General features: G+C 28.9%; 1 protein-coding gene across 1 annotated transcript; it reads left to right on the top strand.

Moving 5' to 3' along the window:
• The first annotated feature begins 10,834 nt into the window (after window positions 1-10,834).
• On the top strand, window positions 10,835-12,494 carry LOC8275282 (U-box domain-containing protein 25). The gene has a single exon (XM_002518699.4). It carries the CDS (start codon window positions 11,057-11,059, stop codon window positions 12,305-12,307), a length of 1,251 nt encoding a protein of 416 aa, XP_002518745.3. The 5' UTR covers window positions 10,835-11,056; the 3' UTR covers window positions 12,308-12,494.
• The last annotated feature ends 2,931 nt before the right edge of the window (window positions 12,495-15,425 follow it).

Here is a 15,425-nt window from a genome sequence, read left to right as displayed (position 1 = left end):
GTACGAGTTGGATTGAACTATATGATGTCTGCATGTTGCTACCATGTACTTTCCCCAACATTTGACAATGCTATTTCAGTACAATGCAGGATGTTGAAAGAAAACTTGTTCTCAGCTCATAATCTCACTATTAGTCCCAGATCTAGAGACAACTCTAGTCCCGTAATTTTTTTTAATTGGTAATAATTTATAACGTGTCCGGCATGACTCTTTAATACAGCTGCATATCAAATATTCGAATTTGATATTTTATTTAAGTTAAAAGATATCATTACCATTTCATTCACCCGAATTTGGAGAACTCCCTTACCATAATTAATTATTACATAAGAGCTTCAAGGTCCAATGTCCAATGCTCGTGATCTTACAAATCATTCAGCTACAACATTCTTTCAGAATTGCATTAGAATTGGTGTCTGACCTGATGATATGATATGATACGAAAGATGATGGCAACAAGCCAAGAAGTGACACTTTATTACTTCACAGATACAATAGGAAGAGACAATTATAGGGAAAAATCAGTGTTAGGACATTACTCTCTTAATTTGGTACGGTTCCCTAATGGGTGCTGAGGCTTTATGATGTTTGATGAGAATGATAACTTAAATGGGCTTATACCCAATTCTAATAGCAATACATGGGCAGAATGTTAAGCCCTAGTCTTCAATTTTCTTTTTAACTTTTAGTTTTTTTTTTGTTTTTTAATCCTTTTACAAGGGTTACCTAGCTTGAAGCTAGAGCTATCTAATAATGATAGAGTTTATTTTTAGAATAAAATTTATTAATTTCAGATATATATACCGTAATAAATAAATTACTAATATTTAATATTAACATATTTTTATCACTTATTATAATAAAATTAAAATAATATTAAAAATGACTATTGTGTATCATATTATGTTAATTGTTTAAAATGATCAAAAGGGCACCATGTGTATCTGAAATTAAATAACTCAAAAAATCCTCATAATTTTCATTTTAAAATTTTGAATTAACATCAATAAAGTAACACAAACTTCTATGTTAATTAATTTAGAACCTGAATTCTGGTCAATAAAGTGAAGCAAAGAAAAAGTAGCTTTCATCTACTATAAGTTCTACCTTATTGAAATTAAACAACCATAAATATAAAGGAGTTAGCTGACTTAAAATTTTGATGAACCCAGCAAAAACTCTGTTACTTAAGCACTTAACTTGGTAGACTTTACAATATTATAAAGAAAAAATATACTTTGTTGGATGTTATTATGCACTTAACTTGAGAGACTTTTAGACAAATTAACATAGGACTTTTCTATTTTTATTTGTTCTAATTTTTACCCGACATATAATATTTTTATAAAATTGTATCTCAGTTTTAAAATATTTAATTAAAAATATTATCTGTTACATTAGATAAGTAAGAATTAAAACAAATAAAGATAAACTGGATAGCATCACTCGTAATTTAATTACGGAGAGGACACTCAGACTTTCAACAGAAACAGTGTATGGAGTCAAGTGTGTGCCACTGTGCAAAGCTCAAGACACCTTAATAAAATTGGTTTAGTTTAATGAATCCGAGGATTAATTTTAATGTCATATAAATTTATGCAATTAGCTCAAATCTTTATGATTAAGCTCTCTAATCGAAATAATTAGCTATTTTTAATACCATTGTTTATGCATCAAGAAATGGAATATACGAGTTGTAGGTTAATAGGGGAATCCGCCTAAAGTGTGTCTTGTGAGTAGGAGTAGTAAGAAATGCATTGTTTGAAGTTGGCATATTCCAAACATCTTCTTTATGGTATTTTATATTCTTCCATATCCAAATTTTAAATCTCTCTAATTTCTATATATATATTAAAAAAAGAGTACCCATTAGATCAAATCTTAATTTTCAATTTTTAATTTTATGTATTTACTTTTTATTTTATAAGACTCAATTTGATACAATTATGTATATAATTGAAAAACCATTGTGTATATAATTGTGTAAATAAAACCCATAGATGAATAGAGCAAAATACAGGGTAAGGTGGGTGCTGTAATGTTCCACTGAGATCTTTTGGGAATAGTACCAAAATCTATAATGGAAATGGACATGTTATCAGATATACACTTAGTGTTGTTAAAGTTACATATTCTATATAATCTATTCTGTGCTTATTCATGAATAGCATCCATCAATCACACCATTCATTTCTTTTTTTTTGTTTTTCATCATCATATTCTTAAAGAATTAAGCTTTTTTTCTGTATGGTTGGAATGTCAAACATGAACAGGAACACACAAGTGGAAAAAGAAAAGTGAAAACTAGTTGAAGGAATCCAGTAATTTGATAATGACTGCTAAGGCTTTTGCACTAGTTCAGCATATTTTGCACCACAATTTTTCTTTTTTCTTTTTCAAAAAAAAAAAAAAAAAAAAGAATTCTAAATGGGTGGTAGATACTTATATTTGAGATCTTTCGGATCATCCACGTGGTTGCTAATTACATACCGATTTTTTTAGTGACGTATATATATGAATATTTAGTGTTTGCATCGTATAATATATTTAAGAACTATAGCTTGCAATTCATTTAATGGGTAAGATTTTATAATAATTGTTTTTCATGTTTCATGGGATTTAAATTCTATTTACATAAACTGAGAAATCAAGATGAATACATATGCTTAAAAACTTTGGTTAATCCTTGAATTGAGAAACATCATTTTCAGGCATGATTGATGGAGTACGCATAATAAGGCCAATCAAAATTATAACACTACTTAAATAAGCTCCCTATTTAATTTATTATATTAATATTAATATTGCAAGTATTAATTATTGTATATTGAGAAAACAACATAAGTATAGGAATTATGAATTTTGACTGCTTCAGTCACAAGCCACGTAAATTCAACTCTAACTCATGAAAAAAAAAAAAATTGAAGAACATTATCCATTTTATTATTATATAATTTAAGAAGCCTTATTATTTATTTTATAAATGGTTGGTCCAATATTCCTCCCTTTGACTGCACAAACGTCAAAATTCAAACTCTCTTCATCAAAATATGCATTATCCATTGTCATCATGTTCAAGGCCTCAACCACCTCATTTTCCATGAGCAAATATTAATAATTTCTGGCTGAATCATTCTTAGAACATTATTTGTTTTTGACATATTTTTTACAATTTTTCTAAAATAACATGCTGAATTTTGACCCTTTTTTTTTTGTATATGATCTAAGACATTGAATATTACATGAATAAAATTGTTGTTGTTGTTGTATTCTATTGATGAGATTATTTTAAGAGTTGGCGTCATTGATTAAGTCTCATCAAAAGTGAAAAAAAATATTAAATAATTAAAAATAGAAGAAATAAAAGAAATTTTGAATTTGAGTTATTTTTAGAAGAGTTATAAATATTTTATTAATGAAGGTTAATAAATATGTTTTAAAAAATATAAAAATAAAAATTAAGAGATAAATATAAATATATTTAGTTATAGTAATTATTAATTATGTCGATGGAATAGTAAATTATAATTATATGGAAAGAATGTTCCTTTCAATGGCATTAAATTATATATATCGACTTTGTAGGTATTTTTTAACGAGTCTAATTATTTAAATATCCGATGTAATCTCTTTTTTCTTTTCGCTACTCGCAAGGAGAGAATTCAACAACTAAGTGAGAGAATTCAAGATTTCTGTCATACAAGACTATAAAATTCTCATAAAACAAAACAAGAACTCAATCCCTCTATGATAGAATAACATAAAACTCCTAAAAATTAATAATTTTTTATTATGATTAACAAAAATAAAATAAAATAAATAAACCATTACCGATTGATGATGGATAAAAAAATAAAAATTTGACAAAAATTTAAAAAAGAAAAAAGAAATGGGAGACGAGTAGGATTTTTCTTTCTTTCATAACTTCAAGAGCTAAGTAATAAGCTGTTGAAATTATATGAAAAGTAATAATATTTGAAAATTTTCTAAAAGTCTTCTCAACAAGCATGTGATAGTCAAAAAATATAAGAAAAACATATTCATGTTTTTTTTTTCTTTTTTTAATGATAATCATTTTTTTTATAAAATTTTCTCGCATCAAATAATAACAAATATAATGTCGAACATCCATACTCATCAATTTTTTTTATTTTTTCACATAAAATTAACTTTGTAATAAGTAAATATATGAAATATATAGACTCCAATTTCACTAATAAAATTGAATTTTGAATCAATAACATTAAAATAATAAAAATAATAATTTATTTATATTTTTTATTTTCCAGCGACGTAAAATTTCTGCAGCGTACTTATTCTTTCTAGTCGTTAAATAAATAGTAGTAATTTCTTTATTTTACAAGGACAAAGGTACACGTGGACAGCTCCACATGTACACGGAGAAATTAAAATTAACTCGTTTAAAGGAAGTTTTTCAGATGTGATGTGGACCACATCAGCAATCACAATTGGAAGCATATAGTGAAACGTGGTCAACACCGGAATAGACCACGTGGAAAGTTCGTGTTCAGTTATTACATAATTCGATTGGACCACAATAATTAATATAATAATAATATATATTATTTGAAAATCTTAGGTCGAATCACAATGCCAACTAGCCTTTGCCTCCTTTCTACTCTTCTAGATATATAATAGGAAAACGTTGATAAAATATGGTGTCGTTTTACATATTTTTATATTTATATGTTTTATTTTTTATTAAATAAATGTATCTAAGTTTGGTAATAAAATAAGTATTTTAATACAATATCGTGAAATTTTATTGATATGGCTTTATTTATCTCATATTACACTTTTTGTATTTGAAGGAAAAATTGAAAATATAATTTCTATTTAAATAATATTATTTTATAAAATATTAGTTCCAATGATACAATATTAATGGTATTTTTTATTAAAAATATTTATAAAACTTATTTGAAAAGTAGGAATTTCAAAATTTCACTAGTTTTTTTTTTCAAATGCTATAATAATGATATTATGATGATTTAACTATTAAATACAATATTAATATTATGAATGATAAAAAAATAAATTATGTGATGAACTTTAAGAAATTTATCATTAGTAATTTATAATAAAACTAATGTAGTTTAAATGAATAAAAGAATTAAATTAGTTATAAAAAAAGTTAAAATATAGTTGATAGAATTATCAATTAATTAAGATTAAATCAACTATAATATTGATCCTTAAGATCTAATTAAACAGATTTAACTTAATTATTTGAGGTGAAAATAATTATTAGCTACATAAAAATTTTAAAAAATAAATTATATTATTAATTGTTTCATGTATAAAAAAAGCCATAAATAATGTGATTCTCAATAGAGAATAATTGTCAATTTTATAGAACTCCCAAATGCTATAAGAGAATTATTTAATTTTATTAATTTTTTACATATGATAAACTTTTATTTTCTTTATATCATTACATTTTGAATTTGTTAACAACTCATCCACCACAAAGACATGTGGAGTCTTTCTTTCTTTTGCTTTTTTATCAACCATTTGTTTCTAAAAGTTTGGTATAGAAATGATCTCACTAAGGTATTCTATTATTTGACAAGAGTGGAGGCGGAAAGTTAGATTTATTTTATTTTCTTTTAAATCTGTGACAACATTCAATGGATGATGAATATAATAATGGTTAATATTTCACTTACTTAAAATAGAAAATAGGCACTTTTATTAATTTAGTTATGCTTTGCAAAAAAGGATCTATAAAAGTACATTTATTGAGAGACGTGTATATATGAGTGTTTTATATTTTAGTACTGAATAATTGACATATATTTCATTATTTAAAACTAATAAATATGCATCGATTATTTATTAGTTTGGTACATAAATGGGACATATACACCAAATCTAAAAAGAAAACAACTCATTTTAAAGTATAAATAGTTAGAAATTTAAACTTATAATTTATATATCTTTTCCTCACTCTAGTTTAAAAGAAAAAAAAAAAACAATATAAAGAATGGGATTATAAAATTGATATATACTGATCACTAGGATGAGGATTGAGTGGGTTTGGTTTGGAACTATTGAACTAGATTTGTTAAAAAAATTAAAATTTTATAAATATAAATTAAATTGATTTCATGAAAAATATAAAAATAATTATTAAATAAGAAATCAAACCGAAAAATAAAATTAAATAAACTGAATTTATGGAGAAAAAAAAACACAAACCAAATGGAATAAAATGTTTAACTTGTTGGGTTTTCTTCAAAACTTTACTCACTCCTAATAGGCAATATGTCAATAAGGAATTCTATATTTTGTCTAAAAGGGCAACACAAATTCAAACTCTTTTTCCTCCTGAGAAGTTGAACTAATATTCTTTTCCAACCAATTAACTAAGCTTTAGGTTCTGTTATTTGATTAATTAGAATTCTACAAGTCAAGTGTATTAACTATTGACTTAACCAACTATCCAATTATCAATTACAAAAGGCAAAAATTAAAGTTGGTATTAGAATTGATGCTAATTAGTATATTAAAAGGGCATCTTAGCTTTTAAGGAGTAAATAATTAACAAGAGAAGTTGCTTTATGAAATGAAAAGTAGAGCATATAGGGGTGTATTTGTCAAATGAGGATGGACTTTTGGTCCAAATTGTTAGTTTATAGGATATGGTTATTAACAATTAAGTCAAATTAATTATCAACCCTAGTAAACTAACAAATTCCTCTTACGTTATCATCCACTTAATCATCTTATTTTGGCAAGTAGTATTAATTAGATAATAATATTATCAGACACTATTTTATTAAGGCTAATTCAATTTAAATTTACTCATAATTTTGATGTACTTTTATAGAAAAAATGTGTGAATGTTTTTGTAATAAATAAATATTTTTATTATTTGCATTATTCTTACTTTTATTGTGTTAAACATTATAAATATCATCGAAATTAATTTTATATTTATCTACTAACTTCTCAAATCATATTTATTTTCTTAAATGCAATATCTATGATAAAATTGTTTTGATACTATTAAAGTTTTGGATGTCATATCTACTTAGTATTAATAATTCAGTTCTTTTCTTTTAGCACAATATTTTTTATTTATATTTAAATTTAGGATATTTGTAATATTTTTTTTATCAGACATATTAATGTGAAAAATCAAAAGTAAAATTATGGATACCAAGACAACAATTATGGGGGGTTTGGACAATGAAAATGTAGAGACTCTAAATGTCAGAATTCATGGAAAAGGATAATTAACATTTTATTTTGGGTTTGTTTAGAATAAACAAGTGAGTGTTTGCATTAATAATCCCTGAAAGAGTTGGCTTGTCGGTCTGCAGAAGAATTAGAATTCAAATTTAAAAAAAAATATATATATATATATATATATATATATTGGAAAAAGAAAATTAAAAAAAAAAAAGAGAAAGAAAAAGCACAGGTTCCAAGATCATTGAGGATTCAAAAAAAAACAAGAAAAAACCATTGGATAAATGTTGCAGAGCAGAGAGTTGGGAATTTCGTACACAGATACAAAACTGTTTATTTTGGTTCTAACTCTCTGTAACTGGTCAAATCTCAAAAAACACACAAAAAAGAAAAAAGAAAAGATGAGCTGGAAAACACGTGCGAAAGAGGGCACGTGCATGTGGTGTTGGGCTGTAGAGGCAATTTCTTGCCCGGTTGACTGGGGACAAAATGGGTCTCTTTCTCACTATTTGTGCAATCCTCCACGCGTGTGTACTAAACGACACCGCCTCCCTTCTTCTTCTTCGTTTTTTCATTTTATTATTATTTGAGTTCAATTTACGACTGCTGCTGCTGCTCACTGCCATTGCCAGAAGCTGCTTCAGTTTTTGTTTCTCCTAAACCTTATCCTCTATTAATAGACACACTTTCTTTCCTTACTTTCTATTCTATTCTATGCATTCCTTCTTCTTTCTTTCTTCACTGTTTCATGTTTTTCTCTTTATATTTCTTTTTTTTTTTGTTTGCCCTCTATAAATCTATATTATATAGTTTCTTTCATTAATATAAATAAATAATTAACGAAAATATTCAAAGTTTAATAATTCTTCTAAATTTTATAAGTAAATATATTAACTGGACCACTTTTATTCTTAATGCGGTGGATTTAAATAGGGGACTTTTCAATATTATCTTTATTTATATCAACTATTAATTCTATGACTTCTTCTTTTTGAGATTATGAATATATATATATAATTAGAAAAGCATTTTAAAACTCAATGCTGTAGACAAAATAATAAATGATGCCCTCTTCAAAAGTTACACTAACATTGAAGAAGGTGCTAAATAATTCAGGATAATGCAACAAAATATCCATCAATTTATAAAATTCATATACTTTAATCAAAATAAAAATAAAATTTTTATATTAATATAAAATTAGTGATAGCTAAATTAAGTTTCAATAAAATAAATAAAATTTATGATATTAATAAATTAAAATATTTCATAGTAATAAAATATTTATTTCAATTTTACTCTATAGTAATAACAGTGAAAATTCATAAGAGAACCAATGATAATTTTGGTATTAATAATTTATCTATAATTTGATCGAAAAATTGAGTAAATATAAAGCAAAAAAATATTGAACTAATAACTATATTAAATAAAAAAGACAAATATGTTACCATCAAATTAGATAATAAGAAGATAGAAATGGTTTTAGAAAATAAGACAGTCTAATTAAAATTAGAATTTTAAAATTTATGAATAATACAAATATAAAATATAATAAATAATGTAATAGATTAATACTACTTAAAAGGATTTATTTATAAAATCTGCTGTCAAAGTGTCAATAACACACAACTATTAGCATGTGCATAATTTGATTCCAAATTTAGTTGTGGATAGAAACAAAATCACCCATTATTGCCATTACACCGTAATAATAAGTCAAAAAAATAAAAGAAAAGGAGAAAAAAAGAATGGTAGATAGGGCCCCAGTTAATCAACATCGTCCACTTAAAAAAAGAAAGGAAAAAGTAGGGCCCCACCCTCCCCCATCAATAAACCACTACCACCTCCACCCTATTAATGTTATCCACAATACCCAAATTTTGTTGTTGCTTTGGTCGAATAAAGTGGCAAGAGAGGGACAACCTGGACCCGCACATACACAATTCTTCTCTTTTATCTCTCTTCTTCTTTGACCTTTGACTACCCTCTAACTCCACTACTGTATCCCATAATTAATATTAATTAATTTCATAATCAATTAGATTTGACATTACTGATTTGATTAATATTCTTACTCATGAAAATTAAGATTAATATTTTGAGTTTTTTTTTTTTTACAGTCTCTAATGTTAATAGAAACTTTTGATGAATGAAAATGATAGTAATAATAATAAACAAACTTTACGTTATTTTGATTTTCTTTGGTCTATAATTTAATTCGTATTAGCTTCGCTTGAGTACAAGAAAGATTTCACTTTTCTTCCATCCCCCCATGAAAACTTGTCCCTTCAACCAACATAATCGTATTTTCGTTGTCCCATCAGATTGCCTTCCTGTCCTTTGACCATAATAATTGAATCCTATTTCCTTTATTTAGCAAATTAGACTGCCTTTATTAACCCATCCCCAATTTTGTTTAATTTACATTACATTTTAAAGTTTCTTTGCATTATTGCTCTTAGATATTCTTAGAAATATTAGCTTCACTTCCATGAGATTTATCAATTTTATTTTTTCTTTTTATATAAGAAAATAGAAAATAAATTAAACAATTTATATCTCAAAGAGGAATATTTTGATTAATAATCTATTCTATAATTACAAAAACAGTTATTATATAAAAGTCCCAATTAATTGAGTGAAAATAAGATTAATTTGATGAACTCCCTTTGTTTGAGACTTATACATAGAATGGGATGTTACTTCTATTCCAATTCAAAGTTGCTATTCCCTACATAATTATAGTAAAATAGAAAACTTTTTACCATGACATGCAATGCAATGATGCAATTTTGTAAATGGAAAAAAATAAAAGGGGGTTTGATGTTACCCTTTTAGGAGGTGCAATGCAAAAGCTTATTTAAAGGGAAAAAAACTTTGGAGATTAATGGAGATTTAACTATTTGGTGTCCATTTTCCTCCCCACTACAAAGCAAAGATTTGACATACCACCAGACTGTAAAGGATGTGTTAACATAATGTTGTTGGCGTCAACATCCACAAATAGCAGCACGCACAAAGTAAATAGACATCAAAGCAAATTCAAAGGACCAAACTGCAATATATATATATCATTACTACTTTTGTTACTAAAGAACTTTGCACGCTATATTAGATCCACCTCTTGAAACTAACTTAAATAGATTGTCAAATTCTTTGCAATTTTCCTACAATAGTGTGGAGGCTCAAACTATATAAATTATATCCTAGCCATTTTTCATGATTAGTGATCTAATTTTCTAGATTAGCCATTACTAGTGATGTTAAATCAAGATCAGAAGATTATGTTAATGAATAAATAATAAACTAAACATATAAATCCATTATGAGAAAAATTTAAATTTACGTCCTTTTAACTCTGTTTGTATTTGCATATATGGTAGAGGATAATTTAATTTTACATTACATTGATGTAAACAGGAGTTAGATTTTAGAGCTGAAAATTGTGGACCCAATTTAGTCACACAATTGCATTTGACCAGCCTCCTCCTTTTTCCTTCTTTCTCTCTCTCACTTTCCTTCACACACACACACATACACACGCATATCCAACTAAGGTTAGGTTCCAAGTAGGAAATTGCCACCACACGTGTGGCCAAGAGTCAGATAAGCTCCGGCCCCCACTCCCCCACTACCCTTCACCACCACTCCCACACTTCTCTCTCTCTCTCTCTCTCTTATTTCATATAAGAGAAATCCAAACCCCTAAGCCTAACAAATCTGAAAGAGAATTTGCAGACTTCCCTTCAACTAACACCCATACAAACACCCCAATTCCCTTCCTCGCTTTCTTTTTTCTTTTTTTGGTTTCTTGAAAACACTCAGGAAAATAACAATGCCCGGAAGTTTAGAGTCTTTAGATTTAAGTGTACAGATACCTTACCATTTCAGATGTCCAATCTCCCTCGAACTCATGCGTGACCCTGTCACCGTTAGCACCGGTCAAACCTACGACCGTGCCAGCATCGAATCATGGGTTGCTACCGGTAACAGTACATGTCCAGTCACTCGTCTTCCTCTTACCGATTTCACGCTCATCCCCAACCATACTCTTCGCCGCCTAATCCAAGACTGGTGCGTCGCTAATCGTTCTTTCGGTATCGAACGCATTCCTACGCCTAAACAGCCAGCTGAACCTAGCCTCGTTCGGTCTCTACTGAACCAAGTTACGTCTGTTACGAATACAGCTCATTCACGCCTTTCAGCTATTCGTCGGCTCAAATCTCTCGCTCGTGACACGGACAAAAATCGGTCTCTCATCTCTTCACATAATGCTACGAATCTTCTCGTCAATCTTCTGTTCTCCAACACTTCATCGGATTTAACTCACGAAGCAATGTCCCTCGTCGTTATGTTTCCACTCACGGAGTCAGAATGCATATCTATAGCGTCAAACACCGAGAGAATCATTTTTTTGGCGAATCTCTTGTTCCACTCGTCAATCGAAATCCGAGTTAACTCAGCTGCACTTATCGAAACAGTTATCGCCGGAACAAAATCTTCAGATCTTCGTGCTCAATTCAGTAACGTCGATGAAATTGTCGAAGGAGTCATAGAGTTGTTAAAAAGGCCAATCTCCAACTATCCTCGCGCGCTTAAAATCGGAATCAAAGCGCTATTCGCGTTATGTCTAGTTAAGCAGACACGGCACAAAGCTGTGTCCGCCGGAGCGGTGGAGACGTTAATTGATAGATTAGCGGACTTCGACAAATGTGACGCGGAGAGAGCATTAGCAACGATAGAGCTTTTGTGCAGAGTTCCGGAAGGAGTAGCGGAATTCGCGGAGCATGCTCTGACAGTGCCGTTACTGGTGAAGACGATACTGAAGATATCGGACAGAGCGACGGAGTACGCGGCGGGAGCATTACTGGCGTTATGTACGGCGTCGGAGAAGAGTCAGAGAGAGGCGGTGAGTGCAGGGATATTGACGCAGCTGTTGTTACTCGTGCAAAGTGATTGTACGGATAGAGCAAAGAGGAAAGCGCAGATGTTGTTGAAATTGCTTAGGGATTCATGGCTGGATCATGATTCTTCTGCTAATTCTGATGATTTTGTTTGTAGTGAAGTCGAAGTTGTTCCTTTTTGATCATTTTTTTTTTCTCTTTTACTTTTTTACTCTGAAAATTCTCTACTTAGAAAACAAAAACCCCCAGAATTCTAGATTGGTATATAGAGAGAGAGATTGTTATTCTGTAATCTGTATGTAATTTTGTATCTAAGAATTTTGTTTCCAGAAAAAAAGAAAAGACGTTGAAAAGCAATTGCAAAATTTAGATCTTATGTTGTTGATGTTTCAGAAACCTTGCCTCAAAATTATCATATTTGAATTTCTTTCGATCAATTGAATCATCCAAACGGAAAAATTTAAAATTTTGTAATTTTTACAAAATAAAATATTTTTTAATTTAATAATTTAGCGAGCGATAATTTTTAAATTAGTGAAAAGAAAATATAATTTTAAAATGATCGCAGTTTAATAGTCTAGTTTCTCCAGAATTAGAAAATGGACCTTTTTTTTAAATAGAATATGATTGAGATTTTTAAGTACACTATAAAATCATTATGTTTTCGTTTCATAATCTGGTCAACCAATGAGCAACTTGGCTATCAGAACTGCGAGCACTCATTATGTGATTGAAGATTAGAAAATCAATTTTGTAGGCAATTATGATATGGATTTGGATTTGAGCACAAAACTTTGGTTCAAAGCCTTTGCTCCACGCATGAGTTGTTATGATGATCAAGAAAAGCATTCATTTTCTTTTATTTTTTTTCTAAGGCCTAGTAGTATTGGTAATCATGGCACAGCTATAGTGTAGGAATGGGCCAGTTTGGTAACCGCACCAACAGCACGTAGTGTGTGCTAGCCAAAATTGGGACCATGGCTGCAAAATGTTTAACAAGAGGCCAAGGGTGAGTGCTCACAAATCGCAATCAAGTTTTGGGACCTTGTGCCCTAGACTCCGGACCATTTCTGTTGCACATTTTTGTCTAACCCTTTTTACTGTGATTAGATACTCCTAGTTTCAGTCTAACTGTCTCACCAACGAGCGAGTCATCATGGAATTATTATACATCATCACCCCTTTTCATGCAAGACCCATCATATGTATCTGTACATGTCTATATCTAAAGCAAACCCAGCTACTTGGGTTCCAGTCAAAAGTTATTATTATTATTATTACTATTTTGGTTTACTAGTTGGAATTGGAATGATGGTATCACACTCCAATTTCCTACATTGTATTAAGTCCGCTTTTCACATTCAATTAAAGCCAAACTATCCATATCCACAACATCAATCATACTATTCATATTCAAATCATTTTTGTCACCAATACTATACAAATAAAATGAAATGATAATAATATTTTCTAATTTAATTATAATTTCAAGTTCGAACTTTAAGTATGACAGTATTTTATTACTCATAAGAATCATGTTCAACGCGTTCTAGATATATGCACACAAAAAAAAAAAAAAAATTATTTTTGTCAATATATATTAATAATCTAAACTATGACAATTGAGACATTATTTTAAAACTGTAACTCCATGTAAGAATCTAGTTAGAATAATAAATTAAAATAATAAATGAGAGTTAACTAATATATATAATGTTAGAAACTAGTTGTGATAGCACTAATCATGATATTATAAACTAAGCAAAAGAGAGGGAAGTATGAGATGTAATAAACTACCAAAAACAACATAAGAAAGGTAGAGTGAATTAAGGTCCCACAATTAAAAATTAGAAGAGGAGGTGTGTGGTTAGAAGATGTAAAGAGACGATAGTCACATGTTGGTGGAATAAAATCCATGGACTCACATGGGTTGGTTGGTTTTTTGTATATTCTTCTTCCCTTAGGCAATGGCTACTTGTATACTACTACTCACATGTCTCCAAACACAACTTTTAGTTCACTTCCTACTCCACAACTCACAGGAACAAAGGAAAATTAATTCATTTGTCTTTGCAGGCTCCATGATATACAACATTTGGGACCCAACAATTAATGTTTCTCTTTCTTGAACCTCTTTTTGAATTTGGAATTGTTGAATTCTCCTCCCAGTTCCTTCTATGCAATCAAAAAATGATCACTTTTGAAGCATACTCATTGACAATATATGGGCACCCACCAATCCATGCTTCCTTGCAATCACCACTCATTTTGATCTTTTCTTTGTTCACTTCCTTATTTTGTTTACATTCTTCAAAAAAATCACCACCATCATGGCTTCCTATAACTGATACTCTTTTTTCTTCTTCTTTTGCTTTTCTTTCTATTACCATAAAATTCTTTTAGTTTTTATTTTGCGAAAATTTCGTTCGTGGATTATGAGTTCAAGTACTTAAATATTAAAATCTTATACTTTTATTTTGATTTAACTGACTCCGAATGTTTAATTACTGTTTAGATATATTTGATAATAATAATTTTAATTAATCGTTTGTTCCTTCCGAATAAATTTGAAAATGGAGCTTTCAAATTTTCTTTTGTGATTAAAGGAGAAACATTGAGAGGTCTATCTAATAGTAATTTGTTTGGAGAAAAATTAGTACTTGCATCACTTTAAAGAGTGCATTAATGGGGGGTACACAAGTGTTAAATCAAATCACCCCATTGTGCTTTTAATTCCCTTCAAGTTACCTGCCGTCTTAGGACTCTTGTCCTTGGCATATGCTATAGCTCGATGCACTTGTTGTGTCAATTCTGCATTTAAATTGTTCTTGGTTGCCCTCGAGTCTTGGGCTCTCTATCTTCAACCTAGCTTTTTAGTGTACATATATTCACAACATTAAATTGCATTGACAGACAAGGGCAGAAAAGGAAAAGAGAAAGAAAAAGATAAGAACTTTTAGAAAGAAACAAAAACTAAAAAATGAAAACATTGATGATATTATCTTCTTGTTATAGTAGCTCATGGTACTGTGTTAAAACCTTAATGGCTACTTCTTACACCAAAACCATAACCCTATATGGGCATAAAAGACTGAAAACTATTACATGGAGAAAGCAAAAAAAAAAAAAAAAAAGAACCTACAGAGTAAAAGAAGAAACTAAACAAAAGCAAGAAAAGGGTTTTCTTTCTTAGGGTTTTTAGTTTTTTTTTTGTCATATAATTATCCACTATTAGGCAAATAATTAAAGATATTGATTTGATTGTTAATTTTAATTTAGTGATAATGAAGATGTCTCAAT

This window comes from Ricinus communis, chromosome 6, assembly GCF_019578655.1.
Source record: "Ricinus communis isolate WT05 ecotype wild-type chromosome 6, ASM1957865v1, whole genome shotgun sequence".
NCBI classification, from domain to species: domain Eukaryota; kingdom Viridiplantae; phylum Streptophyta; class Magnoliopsida; order Malpighiales; family Euphorbiaceae; genus Ricinus; species Ricinus communis.
Note: the sequence above shows the minus strand (reverse complement) of the source record. Positions and strands in the feature narration are given on the sequence as shown.

Excerpts from the sequence above, each read along its gene's own strand:
- LOC8275282 (XM_002518699.4), top strand. The coding sequence starts at position 11,057 with ATGCCCGGAAGTTTAGAGTCTTTAGATTTAAGTGTACAGATACCTTAC.